This window comes from Choloepus didactylus, chromosome 7 (assembly GCF_015220235.1).
Source record: "Choloepus didactylus isolate mChoDid1 chromosome 7, mChoDid1.pri, whole genome shotgun sequence".
In the NCBI taxonomy this organism is placed as follows: domain Eukaryota; kingdom Metazoa; phylum Chordata; class Mammalia; order Pilosa; family Megalonychidae; genus Choloepus; species Choloepus didactylus.
In genome coordinates this window covers 426,312-450,496 of record NC_051313.1, presented here as the reverse complement: position 1 = coordinate 450,496, position 24,185 = coordinate 426,312, and the positions used below count along the sequence as shown (strand labels likewise).

General features: G+C 53.0%; 1 protein-coding gene across 1 annotated transcript in view; it reads left to right on the top strand.

Annotated features, from left to right (window-relative positions):
* SAMD5 (sterile alpha motif domain containing 5) overlaps positions 1-22,390 on the top strand; it is a 521,996-nt gene extending 499,606 nt beyond the window's left edge. Inside the window, exon 3 of the mRNA XM_037843635.1 lies at positions 22,237-22,390. Coding sequence (XP_037699563.1) covers positions 22,237-22,263 — 27 coding nt within the window. The 3' untranslated portion in view covers positions 22,264-22,390. The remainder of the gene's footprint in view (positions 1-22,236) is intronic.
* Positions 22,391-24,185: the final 1,795 nt, after the last annotated feature.

Below are 24,185 nucleotides of genomic sequence, written 5' to 3'. Positions count from 1 at the left end.
CTATGAACAGTCCACTCAGTGATTCAGAACAGGACGGCAGGAGGCGGGGCTTTCAGGATGGTGCGGAGAAGCCCCTCAGTCCAGGGGCACGGTAGGCGCGACAGCGTCAGGACACGGCCGCTGTGATGGAGGGCGCCAGTGGGAACAGAACGGCGTGGCTGGGTGAAAGGTCCAGGGAGACCAAGTCCTGCTAAAAGCAAAACCCGCCGCCAAAGACAGCATGTCCCGCTGCATATCCCGCAGGGACACGTCTCATCTCATAGGCCTTGGTCAAAAAACACACTCACACACACACATGCACACACTCACAGACATATACACACATGAACATACATACACACACATGCACACATACACATGCACACATGCACGTGTGCACATGCACACCCGAGCATCCATGCAGTCATGCACATACATGCACACACATACATGCACAAAAACATGCACATGCACACATGCACACACACCCACACAAACATGCACACATGCACATACACATGCACATGAACACACGCGCAATGCATATACACATGTGCAAACATGCAAGCACATGTATACATGCACACACACAATGCACACACATGCATGGCCATACACACAAACATGCATGCACATACCCCATGCAGATGCACACCCACATACACACACATGCACAGACACACACATGTATATGCACAACACATGCACACTTGTGCACACATGCATGCACACACATACATGCACACGAACACATGCATGGACACACCTGGACTCCATGTACATGCATGCCCACATGCACACAGATGCATGCACATGTGTAACACATACATGCATTCACGTGCATGCACACACACACACACACACAGGAGTTCCTCAAGGTTATTGTGAAATTGTTGAATGATGGTGATGGATTTAAAAGAAGCACAGCCAGGAACCAGGCAGGGAACATGCATGGATTGAGGATGCTGTCCGGGCCAGGCACTGTGCTAGGTGCACACCTTAGCTTAAATATTGTGCTACAATCTTTACAAACCCTGTTTCATAATCTTGTCTCTGCTGGGCTACAAAAACCTAAATGAACTTTCCTAGAAATAAGTCTCTTTCTGATTGCCAATATTGGTTTTATTGAATATTGTTTGCTAGTAATCCTAATATAGTATATGATTTTTTCTTTTTATGTTGTGTCTGCATTTGTAATTGTAAGAAAATTTTGCAATCATCTGCGGGATACTGATCACGTGCTTCGACTTGGCGGGCCTGGGCTGGGGGACCTGATCAGCCCCTGGGGAGGGTGGTGGGCACGGGCGACAGCGCCCTCCACAGCCCCCCAGGCCTGGGAAAGTGGAGCCGGAGGCAGGCCCCATTTCCTCACCCAAAATACCACCGTTAGGGGAGGCTTGCCGGAGGGAACCGCCTTTTCCCCACCCCCTTATCTTGCCCCTGACACTCCCCATTGCCAGAGCAACTCCCCCACCGTCAGTGCGCATGCGCAGTTACCAGAACAACTCCCGCCCCTTGTCCATCAACCTCCGCGCCCTCTCCGAACCAATCCAAGCCTTTGACCTCTACAGCTACCCCGCCCTCTAATCGCCCAATATAAGCTTGTGCTCTCGCCTAATAAAGCTCTCTTAGTTTTCTTCTATGACCCTAAAAGAACCGTGTCCTGCCTGTTCCTTCTCGCCGCCCTCCACACCTTGCACGCCCCCCCCGCCGGGGACCTGGCCAAGTCCCCCGCCTCGCCCTCGCCTCCGGGAAAGAGCCCCCGCAGCCGGTACCCTCAGAGCAAGCCTGGGAGCCTAGGATTTAGCAACCGGCCGCCACCCCCCCCCCCAGACGAATCAACTGCGACCGCAATCATCCACTATTTAAACTAAAGCCAAAGTATGTGCACACTTAGCAGTTTATCACTATCAAATATTCAAGTTGGGTAAATTGTATGTTTCATTTACTTAATGAAGAAGAAAGAGTAAAATAAACTGTGTTGTCACTAACCAAATACTTTCTAAAGATAAATGATAGATTTTTAAAAATTAAAAGTCTCAGCACCTGGAGAATCACAAAATCTCCCAGTGTTTGTAGATGGTGTCACCATCATGGTTATTTTCTGTGCAGCACTAGGAACAAATTTGGTTTTCAGTGACTTTAGTGTTAGTAAAAGGACATTATTAAAGAGTATCCATGGAGCCAATCTGATCCAAGGCTAATATTGTCAAGTATTAGGTACAAAAGTCGGACTGGAGCTCTCTGCCCTGCTCCCGCTCGGCCCGCACGTGGCCCTGGGCACAATCCTGCCCCTCAGGGAGGGTCCCCAGCCCTCAGCAAGTAGAGGAATCGAGAGACTCGTGCCAGTGATGAATCCATGAGTATTTATTGGGCTATAAGTATACTGAATATTGCTTGAAAAACAAAGTTTTCACTTTTGTATATAAAAATTCCCTGAGTTTTGAAGGGAGAGACGCACCCGGGTTAGCGTCGGCACCTTAGCCCCTTCCCGGCAGCAGCTCCGCGTGGGATGAGACACATCACAGGCACTGGCGATAGGGCCTCTGCGAGGGCACCGGGGCCCCGGCAAAGACGACGTAAAGCGGGACTGCGAAGTGACTCCAGTGTCATCCCCAGGCAGTGCACACAAGGCGAGGAAGCACAGTTTGAAACTTCCAACATCTGGCACCGGGAAGAGAGCTACTGACCGGTGCCAGCTGCAGGGACTGGACAGCCTCTCGGAGCGTTTAGGTCACTCGGGGAGACCTGGAACGTGCGTCCTGCAGGGCTGCGTAAGGAGGACCAGCTGCGCCCCTGCCGTCCCGCTCGCCTGAGCCACGGGAGATGAAGTAACTGCTAATGGTCTCAGCCCTGGGCAGTTTAGGACCACGCGGGCGGTGGAGTGAGGGGTGGGATTGCCCACAGTTAATCTCGAGTGGAACGTAAATGACGACAAAATCCCTAAACCTAAGAGGGCACTCTGTAATTACACAAAGGGAGCAAAGTGCAGAATTATTTTGTTAAATACACTTAACTTTCCCATGGAGGTCCCCTGTGGTTGTGAGCTTGGGGTCCATCACCCAGTGGACTCTCTGAAGTCCAGCCACAAATAGAAGGGAAGTCGATATTCCACGTGTACTGATACATTACCAAGAGTAATCTATTGTGTTCCTTGTTGTTTGGTACATCTATATATAATTTACAGACGCTTCTATTATGAAATAAAGTAATAGAAACCCACGAACACACTGGTCTTCTTTGGAAATACGTCGTTAGCAACACAGTTGCGGCTTCTGAAAGTCCTTCCTGCTCACGTCCCTTCTCCCCTTTCCCACTTAATTGTGATCCTCAAGATTTTGTTTGTTTGTTTTTGTTTTTAATTCTATCCACTTTGCTACTCATTTCATCATTTCCTTTACGGTTTTCCACATATATACACGTGTCTCTAAACAATAGGTGGTTTGGTTTGGTTTGGTTTTGAGCTTTATAAAGTGGCATACTGTATATATTTTTGTTACTTATTTTTTAATTTAGTTTTCCTTTTATCTGCATTTTGCAAGTGCATAGAGTCAAACAGTACCACAGGTCTTGATGTAAAAACTGTCAGTTCTCACCCCAACACCCACTCCCAACTTCCTGCCCCCCAGAGCTCCAGCTGCAAACCGCTCTGCGGTCGCGGTTACTGCTTCTAGGGGGAGGGGCGGCCGGTAGCCGAGCCCTCAGCTCTCGGGGCTGCTTAAAGGGTACCGGCGGCGGGGGCTCTTTCCCAGAGGCGAGGGCGAGGCGGAGGACTTGGCCGGGTCCTCGGCGGGAGGCGTGCAAGGTGTGGAGGGCGGCGATAAGGACAAGACACTCTTCATCCAGTAGAAGTATGCGCCAAGGAGAGAGAGCGAGTTTATTCAGGGGTGATCACAGGTTATATAGGCTGGTAAGAAGGGCAGGGCTGGAAAAGAGGTGAAGTAGCCTTAAATGGCAATACTGAAGGAAGAGGGGCTAGGATTGGTTCTGAGAGGACGCAGGAGCCGTTGCAGCGGGCGGGAGTTGTTCTGGCCACGGTGCATGCGTGCTGGCGGTGGTAGGAGTTGCCTTGGCACAGGGGAGTGTGCGGGCAAGATAAGGAAGTGAGGAAAGGGCGGTTGGGAGAAAGGCGGCTCCCTCCGGCAAGCCTCCTCTGCCAGTGGCATTTTGGGTGAGGAAAAGGGAGCTGCCTTGACCTCGCTCCCCAGGCTCGGGGGGGCTGCAGAGGGCACTAACGCCCGTACCTACTACCCTCCCCAGGGGGGTGATATCAGGTCCCCTGGCCCAGGCCTGGTAAGCCGAGGTACAAGCTCAGTCACCCGCAATTCCCCTTTCTTTTCTAATTAGAGGAAGAGGCTTTACCGGAGAGGCCCGCTAAGGGTGAGGGAAGGGGGAGGTCAGGGAAGGGAAAAAGGGGTTGACGGTGGCTCGGTGAGGCTGGAGCTCAGTGCTGGTGTGGTGCCCAGGCGCTTGACAATGGCTTCGCTGCAGCGGGCTGGGCGAAGGTGAGGGGTTTAAAGTTCAGGGGTTCAGAGAAGCTGGAACTCGAGGCGAGAGCGATGTTCAGGTGATTGAGAAGGGCCTCGCGGTCGGCAGGTTGACCGGTGGCGTTGAGGTCGCGAAGGGTTGGCTGTCATCTTGGAGTGGGGGGCGTCAGAGGTGGCGAGTCGCTGATACTGGATTTGCACGAACGAGGAAAAAATGGCATCCGTTTGTTTTCTTACAAGCTGGACAATTTTGCGGATGAGGCAGGGTCCTAAGATGAGAGCTAGAATAATTATTAATAGGGGGCCAAGAAAAGGAAGGATGTATGGGAGGATGGGAGTGAAAAAACTGGACCAATAACTGGTGGCTTCACGATCTCTTTTACGCTTTTCCAGTCCCTCTCGGACCCTTTTCAGGCTGTCCTCGACGAGACCTGTGGAATTGGCATATACACAGCACTCTTCTCCTAGGGCGGCGCAGAGGCCTCCTTCTTTGAGGAGGAGAAGGTCAAGACCTCGGCGGTTTTGGAGCACTACCTCAGAGAGGGAATTGACAGAATTTTTTAGATGGTAAATAGCGTTTTGTAAGTGACGAATGTCCTCGTCAACAGCCGCCCTGAGGTGAGTTAGGGCGGAGCCTTGACTGGCTAGTGCAGCGATTCCGGTGCCAGCGCCGGCAAGACCTAGGAGGGAGGCAATTGTGAGGACGGTGATGGGCTCTCGCTTTTGTAGAAGGATAGGAGCTGCAGTTTTTTCCAGACGGAGGAAGAAGTCTTCCTCGCTGTGGTATAGGACCCTAGGGATAAGGACAATTAGGAGGCAAGTTTCTTTATATTCACTGATGATATTTGTGCTGAGACAGGGGGTAAGTCCTGTAGAGGAGCAGAGCCATTGGGAGGAGTTATGAGGAATGAGAAATTTTGCCGAGCTGCTGGGAGATGAGTAGCTAGCACAGGCAGTGAGGTCGGGAGAGTTAATGGAGCGAGGGCGGACGCACTTTCCCGTATAGGAGACTGAATGAAAGGTTAGGGGGACGGCAGAGGTATTCCAAATGCATTCCAAGGGGCTGTTTTCTGTGCTTTCTGAAAAGGAGAGGTTGGAGGCAACGGGCTCGTACAGTGAGGAAGAGGTGGAGAGGCAGAGCCAGCAAGAGGAGGTAAGATTGGGGTAGGAGACATTTAGTGAGGTGAAGGTTGTTTGGATAAGGCTGAAGAGGGGAGAGGAGTAATGAGAGGGGGGTAGAAAAGGTTGGGGTGGTGGGGTAGGCGATGCGTTGTTTGCAGCTGAGGTGCGGCCTCCGGATGCGCTGCTTGTACTTGAAGTGCGGCTGGAGGGCTGTGGAAAAAGGGGGTTAATGACTTGGTTGGAACCTATGCTAGAGGGTGTTTTTAATGCAGTATTTTGGGCTGGTTGGCTTGTAGCCTCCTTTTTTATGAGAATAAGTGATCCTGGGTCGGTTCCTTTCTCATAGATTCTGAAGCCCCAAGTTTGACCGAGTAACCAGGAGGGATCAGTGGGGAGCTGCACTGTAAGATTAAGATGTGTGCAGGATCCCTTACTTTCTTGGCCGAGCCAGTTAACTGTAGGGAGTTTGCACCTTGTAGGGGCCCACTTTAGGGTAAGGTAATGATCAGGAACAGGAGGCTTCCAATTAGTGGTTAGTGTTTCACACCCCCAGTATGCACAGTAGTACTCGTTGGGGGAATTACAGCACGATTTTCCAGGATTTGAGGATGGGCACATGTAATATTGGGCCTGGGGATCACTTACCTTTTGAGCGCAGGTTTCTTCGACTCTGGAGACAAAGGTGGCGAAAGGCTTACTCGGCTCCTGGAAGAGCTTGGTGAATTTATTAGGCCGACAGGCAGAGCAGTTGGCAAACGCGCGTAAGGCGATGCCTCTGAGGACAGTCCAGAAGGTAGCAGGGACATTAATATAAGCAGACGCATTTAGAAATGCTCCAGTGCCCAAATAGGCTTCGGGGGGATGATAGACTCCAAGGGCTGCATCTTGCTCACTTTGCTTAGCTGCTTCTGCCTGGAAGTGAGCACGCCAGTCAACAAACTGACCGGGGTTAAGAATGGAACGGGCAAGCGAGGCCCAGTCTTGGGGGATGCAATAGTCCATGCCGAGATCCTGCAGTATTTGGGAAGCGCATGGGCTACCTAACCCGTCCTCCTTGACGGCCCTGCGAAGCTGCTTGATAGTATCTAAGTCAATGGGATACCAGTCATGCGGTTTCTGTGGGGTGGGGGCAAGGTTAAGAGGAAAGCAGCGAAAAGCACGAGAGAAAGGAGGACGCGCTTGCAGAGGGCTTGGCGCGGGAGTGGGGGTAGGGGGAGCGTTGCCCCAAGGGTTGCCTTGAGGTGCAGAAGGCAGCCAGGGGTTGTTAGTCGGCAGGGTGGAAGGAGCGGCGGCAGCTGCCGGTAGCGGCTCCGAGGGGGAGCTCGCCGGAGGGGGAGGCTGAAGTGGGAGGCCCCAAGCGTCGCAAGACGGCGGCGCGGTGGGCGTGGCTAAGACACAAGATGGTGGATCAGCCCCGCCCTGTGAAAGGGCGGGGTCCAAGGCATAAGATGGCGGACTAGCTCCGCCCTGTGGAAGGGCGGGGTAAAGCGTATGCGGTTTCCGCCCAGCTTAGGGCTGATGTCATCGCCGGAGCATTTCCTCCCCTCGATGGAAAAAGAAGGAGGAAGTTCGCCATCTTGGCGTGGCGCAGTGTTATTTTGCTTTTTGGGAGTCACCTCGAGCGCGTTGTTAATCTGCTCGACTAAGGACTCCGTGTCCGAGTCATGATTTGAATTAGTATCGCTATCTGAATCTGTTGGCTGGGTTGATAGGGCCTCTTTGGATTTAACGGGGCCTCGATCAGGGGGGAGGGAGCCTTGAAGGCAGGAGCGGATGGTTATCAGAGTGGGGAGCAAGCCGGGAGGGAAGCGCTTGCTCTCATGTTCCATGGCGTTGGTGACTCGATCAATAAGACGATCATAAATAACAGGGTCCCAAAGATGGCAAGTGGTGAGCCATGGGTTAAAGGGCAGCAGGAGGTCCCAGTATACTTGCAGCTGCCGAACAGACACTTTGTAGCGATGAGTGTCTAGGAGACCCGCCAGAGCACGAACTTGAGGTGCCTGGCACGTAGACAGACGATTACCCATAGCTGAGGGGGGAGGAGGGGGGGTTGTTTACCGAGCAGAGAGAATGAGATAAACCGTGGCCGCGAGGCCGAAGGAGACGGCGAGAGCGGAAAGCAGTGCCCTTTGGCAACGGGAGCAGTCGGGGGGGGGGGGCGGTTGCAAAGAGGCACACGGCGCCAAATGAGGAAACAAAGATACAAAGAACCACAGCAAAGTAATGGAGGGGAAGAGGGAGAGCGTTAGGAGGAACGGGGGTCATAGAAGTGCGCATACAAGAGGACGAAGAGAGCGTGGGGGAAGGGAGGAGCGGCTTCGGAGCAGTGAACCTGACACGGCTCCGGAAGCGGCGAAGGAGAGGCGGCCCTTACCTTGCAGGCGAGGAAACGGGAAGCTGGAGAGGCGTCCGGGCGAGCGGGCGACCTGCCGAACTGTTGTGTGGAGACGCTCCTCACACGGGGCACCAGTTGCGGTCGCGGTTACTGCTTCTAGGGGGAGGGGCGGCCGGTAGCTGAGCCCTCAGCTCTCGGGGCTGCTTAAAGGGTACCGGCGGCGGGGGCTCTTTCCCGGAGGCGAGGGCGAGGCGGAGGACTTGGCCGGGTCCTCGGCGGGAGGCGTGCAAGGTGTGGAGGGCGGCGATAAGGACAAGACACTCTTCATCCAGTAGAAGTATGCGCCAAGGAGAGAGAGCGAGTTTATTCAGGGGTGATCACAGGTTATATAGGCTGGTAAGAAGGGCAGGGCTGGAAAAGAGGTGAAGTAGCCTTAAATGGCAATACTGAAGGAAGAGGGGCTAGGATTGGTTCTGAGAGAACGCAGGAGCCGTTGCAGCGGGCGGGAGTTGTTCTGGCCACGGTGCATGCGTGCTGGCGGTGGTAGGAGTTGCCTTGGCACAGGGGAGTGTGCGGGCAAGATAAGGAAGTGAGGAAAGGGCGGTTGGGAGAAAGGCGGTTTCCTCCGGCAAGCCTCCTCTGCCAGTGGCATTTTGGGTGAGGAAAAGGGAGCTGCCTTGACCTCGCTCCCCAGGCTCGGGGGGGCTGCAGAGGGCACTCACGCCCGTACCTACTACCCTCCCCAGGGGGTGATATCAGGTCCCCTGGCCCAGGCCTGGTAAGCCGAGGTACAAGCTCAGTCACCCGCACCGCTCCACTCTGAAAGAGCACATCCCACCTGCCCATCCCAGCCCGGGGGTCTCCACAGCATCCTGGGGATCTCCACACCAGCCTGTGGATCTCCACAGCATCCTGGGGGTCTCCACAGCATCCTGGGGGTCTCCACAGTAGCCTGGGGGTCTCCACTCCAGCCCGGGGGTTTTCACCGCAGCCTGTGGATCTCCACAGCAGCTGGGGGCCTCCACAGTAGCCCGGGGGTCTCCACGCCAGCCCGGGGGTCTCCACTGCAGCCTGTGCACCCTTGATGATGCTTCCTGGCTTCCAGACTGGCGTCTGCTCCACGCAGGGCCCTTGGAGAGGGTGAGCTGAAGGTGGAGCTTTCCAGAAACACTCACCCACCTGCTAATCAGACCACACCCTCGAAAGGAAGTAGGCAAGTGGCAAGGCCATCACGGCCACTTCATAAGAGCAGAAATGAAACTTTCTAACAGGGTAAAGTTAATCGTTTTTAGTCTAATCACCTTAGAGTCTTCTGATTCCTAAAACCGTCCTTGCCATAAGTGGTAGCAGAAAGTGGGGGGCAGAGGTCCGGGGTGAGTTCTTCAGTGAGTGACACACGTTACCCTGATGGGCGGGGGTGGGTGTATCTGAGGGAACTCGGCCCTGTTAGCAGGAAACTAGCTCAGAGTGGCACGTAATCAAAGCATGTCAGCACCAAGGGTCCAGTCCCTAAAGCTTCTGCTTTGACGCTAAACTGATGCACGTGTTAAAAAGTGCTAAAAACAAATGTGCAAAAATAATCATACATCAGCTTTCAAAGAGGTGACGCACAAACCCGCACGCCGGCCCTGCCTAGGGGTGGTAGGAAAACGAAGAACCAGAGTTCCGGAAGGTGAAACGGACGGGGACACACCCTGCACCCTGGAGGGCTGTGCTGGGCTCACACCCCTTCCCCTTCCCAGCTGAATGACTTTAAGCACTATATACGCTCTTTATGTGGTAATTAGAGCAATTATGTATGACCCGCTCATTACCTGGAAGGTGGGGCAATGACACCTGCGCCCTGAAAAAATGTGACGGTTAAGATGATGAGAGAGTGAAGTGACCGCAAAGGCTGGTGGGCGGATGTGAGGGCCTGGGGGCTGGAAGGGCGCAGTTACCGCCCAAGAAAACATGGGAGCATCTTCAACACCTTGTGCTAGGCAATGGTTTCTTAGACTTTATGCTCAAAGCACAAGCAATAAAAGAGAAAATAGATAAATGAGAGCTCATCAAAACTAAAAACTTTTGTGCATCAAAGAACTTTATCATGAAAGTAAAAAGACAACTCACACAATGGGAGAAAATATTTGAAAACCACATATCCAATAAGGGTTTAATATCCAGAATATATAAAGAAATCCCACAACTCAGCAACAAAAAGACAAACAATCCAATCATAGAATGAGCAAGAGACTTGAATAGACATAGTAAAAAATCACATGACTATCAACATCACTAGCTATTAGGAAATGCAAATCAAAACCATAACGAGATACCATTTCACACCCACTAAAATGGCTACTACTAAAAAATATTATCAGTGTTGGAGAGGATATGGAGAAACAGGAACACTCATTCATTGCTTCTGGGAATTAAAATGGCTCAGCTGCTGTGGAAGACAGTTTGGCAGTTCCTCAGAAAGTTAAGTATAGAATTACCCCACGACCCGTCAGCCCCGCTTCTAGGTGTACACCACCCAAGAACTGAAATCAGGGACTCGAGCAGATATTTGCACATTGATGTTCCCAGTGGCTTATTGTCAATTGCCAAAAGAAGGAAGCACCCTAAATACCCATCAGCCCGTGAATGGATAAACAAACTGTGGTATACATTACAATGGAATATTGTTCAGCCATAAAAGAAACGAAGTTCTGATACCTGCGACAATATGGATGAAGTTAGAGGACAAGAGGCTGAGTGAAATAAGCCAGACATGAAAGAACAAATAGTGTATGATCTCACTGATTTGAAATAATTAGAATAAGCAAATTCGTAGAGTCATAAACTGGAATATAGATTACCAGGGTCCAGGTGGGGATAGGACTGGGCCGTTAGGCTTCGATTGTACAGTTCCTGCTTGGGATGATGGAAAGGTTTTGGTGATGGATGGTTGCGGGTAGCTGAGCTTGTACCTCGGCTTGCCAGGCCTGGGCCAGGGGACCTGATATCACCCCCTGGGGAGGGTAGTAGGTACGGGCGTGAGTGCCCTCTGCAGCCCCCCCGAGCCTGGGGAGCGAGGTCGGGGCAGCTCCCTTTTCCTCACCCAAAATGTCACGGGCAGGGGAGGCTTGCCGGAGGAAACCGCCTTTCTCCCAACTGCCCTTTCCCCACTTCCTTATCTTACCCACTTGCGGTCGCAGTTGATTTGTCTGGGGGGGGGGGCGGCCGGTTGCTGAACCCTCGGCTCTCGGCGTTGCTCGGAGGGTACCGGCGGCGGGGGCTCTTTCCCGGAGGCGAAGGCGAGGCGGGGGACTGGGCCCGGTCCCCGGCGGAGGCGTGCAAGGTGTGGAGGGCGGCGAGAAGGAACAGGCAGGACACGGTTCTTTGAGGGTGAAGAAGCCAAGAGAGTTTATTAGGGGTGAGCACAGGTTATATAGGCTGGCATAGAGGGCGGGGGTTGTTACAAGTCAATACTGAGGGGATAAAGGCTAGGATTGGTTCTGAGAGGGTGCGGAGGTTAGGATTGGTTCTAAGAGAGCACGGAGGTTGTTTGAAAAGGGGCAGGAGTTGCTCTGGCAACGGTGTCTGGCAACAATGTATGTGCACTGGTGGTGATGGGAGTTGCACTGGCAACGGGGAGTGTCCGGGCAAGATAAGGGGGTGGGGAAAAGGCGGTTCCCTCCGGCAAGCCTCTCCTAACAGTGGTATTTTGGGTGAGGAAATGGGGCCTGCCTCCGGCCTCACTTTCCCAGGCCCGGGGGGCTGTGAAGGGCACTGTTCACCCGTACCCACTACCCTCCCCAGGGGTGGCCGATCCCCTGGCCCAGGCCCGCCAAGTCGAAGCACGTAATCAGTGTCCCGCATTTCCCCCTTTTTTTCTAATTAAAGGAAGAAGCTTACCGGAGAGGTCCGCTAAAGGATGAGGGAAGGGGAAGGTTGGGGAGGGGAAAAAGGGTTGACGGTGGTTCAGCAAGGCTGGAGCTCAGCGTTGGTGTGGCACCCGGGTGCTCGACAAGGGCCTTGCTGCTAGCAGGATGGGCGAAGGTGGGAGGTTTAACTGGAGCTCGAGGTTGGTACGAGGTTCAGGCGATTGAGAAGGGCCTCGCGGTCGGCGGGTTGACCGGTGGCGGTGAGGTCGCGGAGGGTTGGTTGTCATCTCGGAGTAGGGAGCGTCAGAGGTGGCGAGTCGCTGGTACTGGATTTGCACGAACGAGGAAAAAATAGCATCTGTTTGTTTTCTTACAAGTTGGACGATTCTGCGGATAATGCAGGGTCCTAAGGTGAGAGCTAGAATGATCATTAGTAGGGGGCCGAGGAGAGGGAGGAGGTAAGGGAGGAGGGGGGTAAAGATGTGGGACCAATAGCTGGTGGCTTCACGGTCTCTTTTGCGTTGTTCCAGTCCCTCTCGGACCTTCTTTAGGCTGTCCTCGGCGAGACCTGTGGAATTGGCATATACACAGCACTCTTCTCCTAGGGCGGCGCAGAGGCCTCCTTCTTTGAGGAGGAGAAGGTCGAGACCTCGGCGGTTTTGGAGCACTACCTCAGAGAGGGAATTGACAGAATTTTTAAGATGGGAAATAGCGTTCTGTAGGTGACGAATGTCCTCGTCAACAGCCGCCCGGAGGTGAGTTAGGGCGGAGCCTTGACTGGCTAATGCAGCGATTCCTGTGCCAGCGCCTGCAAGACCTAGGAGGGAGGCAATTGTGAGGGCGGTGATGGGCTCTCGCTTTTGCAGAAGGGCGGGATCTGCAGTTCTTTCCAGGCAGAGGAAGAAGTCTTCCTCGCTGTGGTATAAGACCCTAGGGATAAGGACAATTAGGAGGCAAGTTTCATTAGTGGTATTGAGGGTTTGCACGTTAAGGCAGGGGGTAAGTCCTGTAGAGGAGCAGAGCCATTGGGAGGAGTTGTGGGGAATAAGAAACTTGGCAGAGCTGCTGGGAGAGGAGTAGTTGGCACAAGCTGTGAGGCTGGGAGAGTTGCTTGAGCGAGGACGGATGCACTTTCCTGTAAAGGAGACTGAGTGAAAAGTTAGAGGGACGGCAGAGGTATTCCAATTGCATTCCGAAGGGCTGTCCTCTGTGTTTTCCGAAAAGGAGAGGTTGGAGGCAACTGGCTCATATAGGGGGAAGGAGGTGGAGAGGCAAAGCCAACAAGAAGAGGTAAGATTAGGGCTGGAGAAATTCACCGAGGTGAAGGCTGCTTGGATAAGGCCGAGGAGGGGAGAGGAGTAACGAGAGGGGGGTAGGAAAGGTTGGGGTGATGGGGTTGGCGATGCGTTGTTTGTAGCTGAGGTGCGACTGGTTGGAGCTGAGGTGCGGCTGGAGGGCTGTGGAAAAAGGGGGTTCACTCGGACTGGGGTCTAGGCCCAGGTGTACTGTTGTCATCTGGTGCACTAGGTTGCGGAGACGACGGCGTTCTCGTCTCGTTAGACGCGTGGTTGCTGGTGGCGGGCCGGATTGCCCTTCCTGGGATCCAGATTGGTTGTGCTGCATCATCTGGGAAAACACAAGCAAACCCGCGCTCCTGGGCGAGGAGTGGGGAGGGACCCTTCCAGGCATTAGTCTCTGGGTCCTTCCAGTAAACCATCGGGGCCTGGGTGGGCCTATACGAGGGCCCCCAATGTTTATGTAGGGGCGAAAGCCCATCCTTATTGAATGTGAGTAGATTAAGGTGAATAAGGGCTGCTATGATAAGGTCCCCTGGAGTTGCCTGGGGGAGCATTGCCCTTTCTTTTTCAATTTGTGTTTTTAAGCGGCGATGGACTGCTTTCACAATGGCTTGCCCCTGTGGATTATAGGGGATGCCGAAATGATGGGTGATGTTATATAACTGAAGGAAGGCCGCAAAGGAGGCACTGCGATAGGCAGGCCCATTGTCTGTTTTTAGGTCCCAGGGAACTCCCATGAAGAGAATTCCCTGTCTTAGGGCCTTGATACAGTGTTTGGCCGTTTCCCCGGCAAGGGGGACTGCATAACACATGGCCGAGAAGGTGTCAATTATTACATGCACATATTTGAGGCGTCCAAAGGACAGAACGTGAGTTACATTTAGGCCTCGTGGGTTGACTCCCTGAGGTTGCAGAGGGCCAAGCGGCGCAAAGGGCGCACAAGTTGCGCAATTGCGGACAAGATGTTTACAGGTATCTAGGGGGAGGCCACATAGATGATGTAACGACGTAGCTGAAAAGTGAAACCTGGAATGCAATAACTTGGCCTGGTTAACAGCATCCCCCGGAGGGGCTGCCGTGTGGGTTAGCATAGCTTGGGTATTCTGAGTTGAGATCGCTTGGTCTACTATACTATTGCCATTAGCCAGGGGCCCCGGAAGGCCTGAGTGACTACGAATGTGGCTAATGAACCAAGGATCCTGTCGATGCTCCAGGATGCTCCTGAGGTCAGAAAGTGCTTTATCAATGGCCGAGTTTCCCGGGAAAAAGGTGGAAAACGCGAGGACTCGGCAGACCTGATACGTGTAGAGGCTGTCTGTGAAAATGTTTACTGGGTGGTTACAGTGGGTGTTTAGCGCGTAAGACACTGCCAAGATTTCCCCCACTTGGACTGAGTGAAGGTTGACATAGCTAAATAGGTGGGGTTTTGGGTGGCCTGGGGGATAAGAGAGGAAGGCGAAACGGGTCTTGGAGGCGTCAGTAAAGACGGTAGTAGCACCCGGGATGGGTGCAGAGGAGGGGAAAGGATGGAAGGGGCTGCGGAAGGGAAGCTTGGCGAGCCCCTGTAACAGTCGATGGCTAGGATAGTGGCAGCTGAATTCCCCCTGAAATCCTTCTAAGAGGATTTGCATGTCCGGGTTATCACGTATAAGCAGGCGGGTTTGGCCTGCATTCAGGGGCCAAACAATTTTTTCCAGCGGCTCTCCGAATACATGAACAGCCAGGGTGACTAGATCTGAAGCTAGGCTGATCCAGAGCCGCACTGCGGGGCAAATTTTCCTAAGCCGGCTTTTAGCAGGGTGCACCCAAAGTAGAGGGCCTGGCACGGGAGTGGGGGTAGGGGCAGCACTGTCCTAAGGGTTGCCTTGAGGTGTAGAAGGCAGCCAGGGGTTGTTAGTCGGCAGGGTGGGAGGAGTAGCGGCAACTGCCGGTAGCGGCTCCGAGGGGGAGCTTGTCGAAGGGGGAGGCGGAAGTGGGAGGCCCCAAGCGTCGCAAGATGGCGGCGCGGTAGGCGTGGCTAAGACACAAGATGGCGGACCAGCCCCGCCCTGTGAAAGGGCGGGGTCCAAGGCACAAGATGGCGGACTAGCTCCGCCCTGCGAAAGGGCGGGGTCTAAGGCATAAGATGGCGGACTAGCTCCGCCCTGTGAAAGGGCGGGGCCTAAGGCATAAGATGGCGGACTAGCTCCGCCCTGTGAAAGGGCGGGGCCTAAGGCATAAGATGGCGGACTAGCTCCGCCCTGTGAAAGGGCGGGGTAAAGCGCATGCGGTTTGCGGCCCAGCTTAGGGCTGACGTCATCACTAGAGCACTTCCTCCCCTCAGTAGAAGAAGAAGGAAGTTCGCCATTTTGGAGCAGTCTGGGGGGGGCGGTTGCAAAGAGGCACACGGCGCCAAACAAAGAGACAAAGACACAAAGGACCACAGCAAGGTAATGGAGGGGAAGAGGGAGAGTGTCTGGAGGAATGGGGGTCATAGAAGAAAAGGACGAGAGGCAGACGGAAGAATGGGTAGTGGGGAAGGGAGGAGCGGCGAGGGAGAGGCGGCCCCTGACGCGGAGCGGCGAGGGAGAGGCGGCTCCGGGAGCGGCGAGGGAGAGGCGGCCCTTACCTTGCAGGCGAGGAGAAGGAGAGCTGGAGAGGCGTCCGGGCGAGCGAGTGGCGTCACTGGACCGCTGCGTGGAGAGGACTTCCAAGTGCAGGTGCCCCACGTTGGGCGCCAGTTGCGGTCGCAGTTGATTTGTCTGGGGGGGGGGGCGGCCGGTTGCTGAACCCTCGGCTCTCGGCGTTGCTCGGAGGGTACCGGCGGCGGGGGCTCTTTCCCGGAGGCGAAGGCGAGGCGGGGGACTGGGCCCGGTCCCCGGCGGAGGCGTGCAAGGTGTGGAGGGCGGCGAGAAGGAACAGGCAGGACACGGTTCTTTGAGGGTGAAGAAGCCAAGAGAGTTTATTAGGGGTGAGCACAGGTTATATAGGCTGGCATAGAGGGCGGGGGTTGTTACAAGTCAATACTGAGGGGATAAAGGCTAGGATTGGTTCTGAGAGGGTGCGGAGGTTAGGATTGGTTCTAAGAGAGCACGGAGGTTGTTTGAAAAGGGGCAGGAGTTGCTCTGGCAACGGTGTCTGGCAACAATGTATGTGCACTGGTGGTGATGGGAGTTGCACTGGCAACGGGGAGTGTCCGGGCAAGATAAGGGGGTGGGGAAAAGGCGGTTCCCTCCGGCAAGCCTCTCCTAACAGTGGTATTTTGGGTGAGGAAATGGGGCCTGCCTCCGGCCTCACTTTCCCAGGCCCGGGGGGCTGTGAAGGGCACTGTTCACCCGTACCCACTACCCTCCCCAGGGGTGGCCGATCCCCTGGCCCAGGCCCGCCAAGTCGAAGCACGTAATCAGTGTCCCGCACCCACTCACTCCCTGGTGCCGAGGCCACTCCTGCCACCGCCAGCGCGCATGCACCGTGGCCAGAACAACCCCCGCCCGCTGCAACGGCTCCTGCGTCCTCTCAGAACCAACCCTAGCCCCTCTCCCTTCAATATTGCCATTTTAGGCTACTTCACCCCCTTTCCAGCCCTGCCCTTCTTACCAGCCTATATAACCTGTGATCACCCCTGAATAAAGCCTCTTTGGCGCATGCTCCTACTGGATGAAGAGTGTCTTGTCCTTATCGCCGCCCTCCACACCTTGCACGCCTCTCGCCGAGGACCCGGCCAAGTCCTCCGCCTCTCCCTCGCCTCCGGGAAAGAGCCCCCGCCGCCGGTACCCTTTAAGCAGCCCCGAGAGCTGAGGGCTCGGCTACCGGCCGCCCCTCCCCCCAGAAGCAGTAACCCCGACCGCAGATGGTGGTGTTGGGAGCACAACATGTGGAAGTTTAGGTTCTATATATTTTATTAGGATAAAATTTTTAAAAAATCCCAAAGGACTGTACAACATAGTGATCCCTGAAGTAAAACATGGGCTATTGTGAACAGTACAGTTTTTAAAATGTTCACTTATCAATTTCAACAAATGTACCACACTAATGCAAGGTGTTAGGAATAGGGTGGTATGTGGAAATTCTGTGTTCTATGCATTATTTTTCTGTAAACGTACAACTTTTCCAATAGAAATTTTTAATTAAAAAAAACTTTAAAAATTATCAATATGTCCAGGTTTCAACAAAAGATTATAAAACCTACAAAGAAACAGGAAGTGAGACCCACGCAAAAGAGAAGGTTGAAGCGTTAGAAACCATCAATGAGGACAAGACCCGGGATGTACCAGACAGAGATTTTTTAAAATGGTTTTAAATGTGCTCAAAGAGTTGCAGGAAAATGGACAAAGAACTAAAAGAAAGCATGAGAATGATAGAGGAACACAAAGAGAATAACAATAGACAGATGGACATTATGAAAAGGAACCAACAGAGCTGAAGACCCCAGTAACAGAAGTTTAAAATTCCCTAAAGGACTTCAAATGCTGGCAGAAGAAAGAAGCAGGGAACTTGATAAGACAACTGGAATCCTCCCGTCTGAGGAGCAGAAGGAAGAAAGAATGAAGAAAAGTGAACGGAGCCTGAGGAACCCGTGGGAGTCCCGGAAGGAGAGGAGAAAAAGGGGCAGAGAGATATCCAAAGAAATAAAGGCTGAAAGCTTCCCAAATTTAAGGAACGACATGAATATACACATCCAGAACCCTCAATGGACACCAAACAAGATAAACCCAAATGGACCCATGCTGTGGGATGTTGTAAGTAGACTGTCAAATGCCACAGGTAGAGAGAGAATTCTGACCGGTGAGAAATGCAACATTTCCTGTTCTGGGGAGCCCCGATAAAATTGATTAAGTGCTGATTTCTCACTGGTAGACACGGAGGCAAGGAGACAGTGAGATGACATATTTAAAGTGCTGAAAGCAAAATAAATAAATAAAATAAAATAATGAAATAAAATAAAACAAAAGTGCCCACCAAGAATTCTATATCTGACAAAACTGTTCTTCAAAAATGAGGAAAGAGTAAGATCTTCCTGAATAAACAAAAGCTGAGGGAGTTCGTCAGCACTGGCTCGGCCCGTAAGAGATGCTGAAGAGAGTTCTTGCAGGCTGAGAGGAAAGGACCATAGGACAGAGAAGCTACATGAAGAAAACGGAGAGCTCTGTTGAGAGTAAGTATAAATGTAGTACTGTATTTGGGGTTTTTTACTCCACTTTATACTCCAAACAGGATCTAAAAGGAAAATGCATAAACTCTAATGAGCCAGTCATTTGGGGCTTATAACGTGTAAACATGTAATTTGTGACAAGAACTACAGAAAGTGGGGAGACGGGGGGTAAAGGAACATCGTTTGTGTACACCATTGAAGTTAAGTTGGTATCAAAGCAAACAAGAGTGTTACACATTTAGAATGTTAAATTTCAGCCCCATGGTAATTACAAAGAAAATACTGGCGAATATGCAAGCTCATAGAGACAGAAATTAGAGCCCAGGTTGCCAGGGGTGGGGGGCAGGGGGAACGGGGAGTTAATGCCTGGCAGGCGTAGAGATTCTGTTTGAGGAAAGGGGAAAGTTTTAGTGCTGGATGGTTTTAGTAAGTATATTCCCAATTGTGAATGTGATAACCCCATTCAATAGTGTGCTTGGGACTGGTAGAGATGGGAAAGTTTATGTTATATATATGTTCCCACAATTATGATTTTAAAATTAAAAGCAACTCAAGACACAATATACATGATGCAGGGAGGGTTCCAGGGAGGAAGAAGAGAAAGCTCAAGGGACATTGTTGGCACAAAAACACTGGAATGTAGACACAAGCTTATGTCGGTGTTAAATTTCCTTAACTAGATAACTGGTCACATAAGTGAATCTCCTCGTCCTTAGGAAGTGTACATGGAAGTAGTAAATGTTCAAGGAGCACAATGTACACAACCCACACTCAAGTGTTCAGGAAGTGGGTTGATAGAAAGACAGGAAGCTGGAATGAAACAGCAAATGTGGCAAAATGCTGTAATTGGTGGATCTGGTCTCTGGGGAGTGGGATATGTTGGAGTTCTCTGTATGGGGTTATTATTATTTTTGTAACTATCCTGTACGTTTGGAAGTATTTCAAACAAAAAATCTTTTTAAATAACTAGTTTTTAAGGAACAAAATAAAGCAGGTAGAGTTCTGGACTCTGAGACTGCCGTTTCTCTTTAACTGGCTCCAGCTTTGGCTGCACCTTTAACTGTGACCCCAGCCAGTGTCCAAAGCAGAACAAGGTGAGTTTCCAGGCTGCCTCTGCAAGGAAAGGAAGCAGCTCCATATGGACTGCCAGGTGCAGGGAAGGAGTTAGCCAACTGGCTTATGTGGTTTGGGGGGGTCGCTGGCGAGCCCCACACATGCGCCCCCATCACAGCGGCTGCATCTCAGCCCCCCTGGGGCCACTCTCTTCTGGTAGGAATTGGTGAGCTTCTCTAGCTGATGCTCACCAGGGCTGGGGAGGGGCAGGGCAGGGGCAGGCTGGGCCAGCCTGGGAAGCACGGTGGGTGGACAGAAGGACAGCTGTCAGCAGGACGCGAAAGCAGGGCTCTTGTGCGTTTACATCCAGTGTTCCAAAACCGGAGAGACAGACAGTCGGGGGCAGTGTGGGCCTTAAGCACGCCCCATCCAGTCCCTCCGTCCACCTTGGGAAGTTACTCTGCATGAAGTTGCACCGACTGAAGCCCAAGCATGCCCTTCCCGATTTAGGAAACGATCCCCCATCGGTGCAGGAAACAGGCCCTCTGAAGCCAGGCCTCTGGAGCCTAGGGTTGCTTTGCAAATAGGCAGCCCCCACTCGCCCCGAGGGCAGACGGCCTGCAGATCGGGACCTCCCAGCTGAAGAGCCGCTGTGTTCTCCCCCAGAGAAGGGCTCCAGGCTCCATCTCCACCGCTGGGACAGGGGCTTCTGCCGCATTTCAGACCCTGGGAAACCGGCTGGTTAAAGCCGCCCTAATGACAGCCCCGTTGGCTTGAAATGTGCCGAGAAAGGTGCCTGGGCTGGGGAGCCACCTCTGGCCCTGGGGTCGGGGAGCGAACGGATGACGCCGTCAGTTCCGCCAAACCTGAGCCGGGGCCACTTGCATTCTTCAGAGGTGGGGGCCAGTTCCTAAATAAATCCACCTCGGGGACAAAGCTGTGACCCTCCGGCTGCCTCTTGCTCCCCGTGCTCTGCGCCCCCGCGGGCTGTGGGAAGCTGATGCCAGACCCGCTGTCTTCACCCGTTTATGCCGACATGCCCGTCTCCTAGGAGACGGCAGAGCCTTTGAGGATTGAAATTGCATGATAATAGCTCCTGATGCAGCCTTCGCTTACCACAGCCGCCTTCCTTTGTGAGACTCCACTTCCTCCTGGAAGAAATTCCATTCCAATAGTGTAAGGATTTGAAGAGTAACCTTACAATCTGCTTTTGTACATTAGGTTTTAAGTATCTGGTAGACAGGAACCCTGCTCTGGCACCACCCAGGGGCTCACAGCATTTGTGGCAGTTGGGCTTGCAGCCATGAGCCCGTCGGAGCAGCGGCCTGCCCTGCGCAGGAGCTGCACCGCCCTGGACAGACGCCACCCTGGTGCCCTGGACAGACTCCTCTTCACCCCGGTGCCCTGGACAGACGCAACCCCGTGCCCTGGACAGATGCCTCCTCACCCCGGTGCCCTGGACAGATGCCACCCCGTGCCCTGGACAGGTGCCACCCCGGTGCTGGGACAGATGCCTCCTCACCCGGGTGCCCTGGACAGACACCACCCCGTGCCCTGGACAGACGCCGGCCCACCCCATGCCTCCCTGGCCTGGCCCTGGGATAACTTGGGGCTTCCGGAGCCTGGGACCCGTTGGAAGCTCCGAGACCCTGGGTGGGGTGGGGGCCATGGTCTGGGTGCCTGGGCGTAGGTTTGGGGACCCCACGTCTGAGACCCGGGCCGGGCGCTGATTGGCTGCTTGAAGAGTTTCTCTGGTTTCCAGACATGGGTCCCCTGGGGCTGCCTCTCACCCGGCCCCTCAAGTTCCGCAAACCACAGCCGGTGATCCCGGGCCGGGCTTGGGCTTCCGGAATGTGAGATCCCTTCACTCTCATGGGAGGGAGGACCAGACAGTGAAGAAGGAGGAGAAGATCCGAGTGTTTCGTCCGGCTGGGGAAGATCCAGGGTGCAGGAGGCCGGGCGTCAGGCATCTCACATTCACCGGTCAGGAGCAGGGCCGTGAACGGCCGTCGCAGGGCCCCACAGCGTCTGCCGAGGCCAGGGCCTGCCAGGGACTGGGGAGCGGACAGCTCGCTGACGCCGCCCCGGGGCCTCCCAGCCGCCTTCGTGCTCAGTAACGGATGCGCAGCCCAGTGGGGAGGGAGGCGCAGGGAATAAACAACTCGCTTATGCCTAACTATGTTAGGTTCCCTTCTCTTGATGGGCGATTCAGGTTCGTGTCCTGCTGCGTCTGGGGCTGGTTTTTAGTTAACCTGCGTCTCTAGTTAACCTGTGTAGTTAGCACATGTGAGCAACGTGTTGGTTTACGCAGCACATATGGCTGTGCACGCAGGCTCATTTTCTCCTCTGGGTTTCCCCCAAATGCCTTTGCTTCCTCCCGTGTGGGATTTCTTTCTTTTCCTTATGTCTCATAACTCCAATAGCCTTGTTTCTTCTGCTAACTACCCCGCACTTGGGAGAAAACATTGATTTTTTACCATAAAAGTTAATGCTTTTAAAATAAGAAGGAAAAGTAGATTTAAGTGTGCCAAGACCTGTATGCAAAAAACCTGCACATGAATTTTATGGCAAAAATTGGAAGCAACCAAGATATCTCTTAATAGGTCAATGGATAACAAACTGTGGAACATCTATGCAATGGAGAATCATTCAGAGAAAAAAGAAATGAGCTCTCGAGCCACAAAGAAATTCGGAGGAAACTTAAATGCACTTCAAGTGAAAGAAGCCGATCTGAAAAGGCTCCATATTGTATAATTCCAACTAGATGACATTCTGGAAAAGGCAAACCTACAAACACAGTGAAAATATCAGTGGTGTTCACCAACTGTAACAAACGTACCCAGAAAGGCCAGCGGCTGCCAGGGCTTCGGGGAGGGGGGTGAACAGGGAGCGAGGGGCGTTTTGGGGGCACTGAAGGTGTCCCGTGTGATGCCTTGGTGGTAGATACATGACATTTTGCATTTGTTGAAACCCACAGAACCCTACAACACAGAGTGAACCCTAAAGTAAGCTGTGGCCTTCTGCGACTATCAACATTGGTTCAATTGTAACGAATGTACCACACCAGTGCAAGATGCTAACAACAGGGGAAACTACGTATACACCCAGAAGAACCGAGAGCAGGGGCTCGAACAGACACTCGCACCCTGATGTTCACAGTGACGTTGTTCACAATTGCCAGAAGATGGGAGCGACCCAAGTGTCCGTCAACTGATGAAGGATGAATAAAATGTGGTAAATACATACTGCAGAATATTACTCAGCCCTAAAAATGAAGTCCTGACACATGCAACATGGATGAACCTTGAAGACATCATGTTTAGTGAAATAAGCCAGACACAAAAGGACAAACACTGTATGATCTCACTGATTTGAATCAATTAGGATAAACGAACTCAGAGTCAGACTCTAGAATACAGGTTACCAGGGGGCAGGGTGGGGATAGGGAAGGGGAAGTTAAGGCTTAAAATGTGCAGGTTCCTATTTGGAACGATGGAAATGTTTCGGTAATGGGTGGTGGTGAGGGTAGCATAATACTGTGAACAAAATTAACAGCCCTGAAACATATATCTGAAGGTGATTAAAGGGGAAATGTTAGATTGTATATATGGTAACAGAATAAATATCTTTTTAAAACTCCAGGAAACTACACTACACAAAAAGTGAACCCTAAATTAGACCATGGACTATAGTTAATAGTACAATTATTAAAATGTGCTTTCATCAATTGTAGCCAATGTCCTACACCAAAGCAAGGTGTTAATAATGGGTGGTATGTGGGGAAAAATAAATAAATAAATAAATACTGGAAGAAATGAGGACTCTCAACATTCTGTGAAAGACAAAGTTGTGTAGTAGTTTGCTGTTGGTATTAAAGTAATACTCAATATTTTTATCAATAGCAAATTGAGGAAGTTTACTGGTGGTCTCCAAAAGCTATAATTTGTCTCCGAGTGACCTACCCTTTCTCTAATGTTAAGCCACTCTGGGCTCTCGGAAAAGCATTCCGACTTTCAGGGCGTTTGGAAATCAAATGCCTTCGTACAAGACACAAACTCGGAGGCACGGATGGTGTGGGTGCCAGCAGCAGTGCCTTGCGGTCGCAGTTGATTTATCTGGGGGGGGGGGGGGGCGGCCGGTTGCTGAACCCTCGGCTCTCGGCGTTGCTCTGAGGGTACCGGCGGCGGGGGCTCTTTCCCGGAGGCGAGGGCGAGGCGGGGGACTGGGCCCGGTCCCCGGCGGAGGCGTGCAAGGTGTGGAGGGCGGCGAGAAGGAACAGGCAGGACACGGTTCTTTGAGGGTGAAGAAGCCAAGAGCGTTTATTAGGGGTGAGCACAGGTTATATAGGCTGGCATAGAGGGCGGGGGTTGTTACAAGCCAATGCTGAGGGGATAAAGGCTAGGATTGGTTCTGAGAGGGTGCGGAGGTTAGGATTGGTTCTAAGAGAGCACGGAGGTTGTTTGAAAAGGGGCGGGAGTTGCTCTGGCAACGGTGTCTGGCAACAATGTATGCGCACTGGTGGTGATGGGAGTTGCACTGGCAACGGGGACTGTCCGGGCAAGATAAGGGGGTGGGGAAAAGGCGGTTCCCTCCGGCAAGCCTCCCCTAACGGTGGTATTTTGGGTGAGGAAATGGGGCCTGCCTCCGGCCTCACTTTCCCAGGCCTGGGGGCTGTGGAGGGCGCTGTCGCCCGTGCCCACCACCCTCCCCAGGGGCGGATCCGGTCCCCTGGCCCAGGCCCGCCAAGTTGAGGCACGTAATCAGTGTCCCGCAGTGCCTCACCCGGAAGAGCCTAACTCGCCCCAACAAACACGCGTGTGTGTTCACTAAGGGCAAAGGCCCTTGCAGCAGGGAGGCCGAGGGCTCGCTGTGCCGAGTGGCTGGGCGTCCTGGGAACGGCCGTGTCTCCAGCTCTGCTCCCTGGAG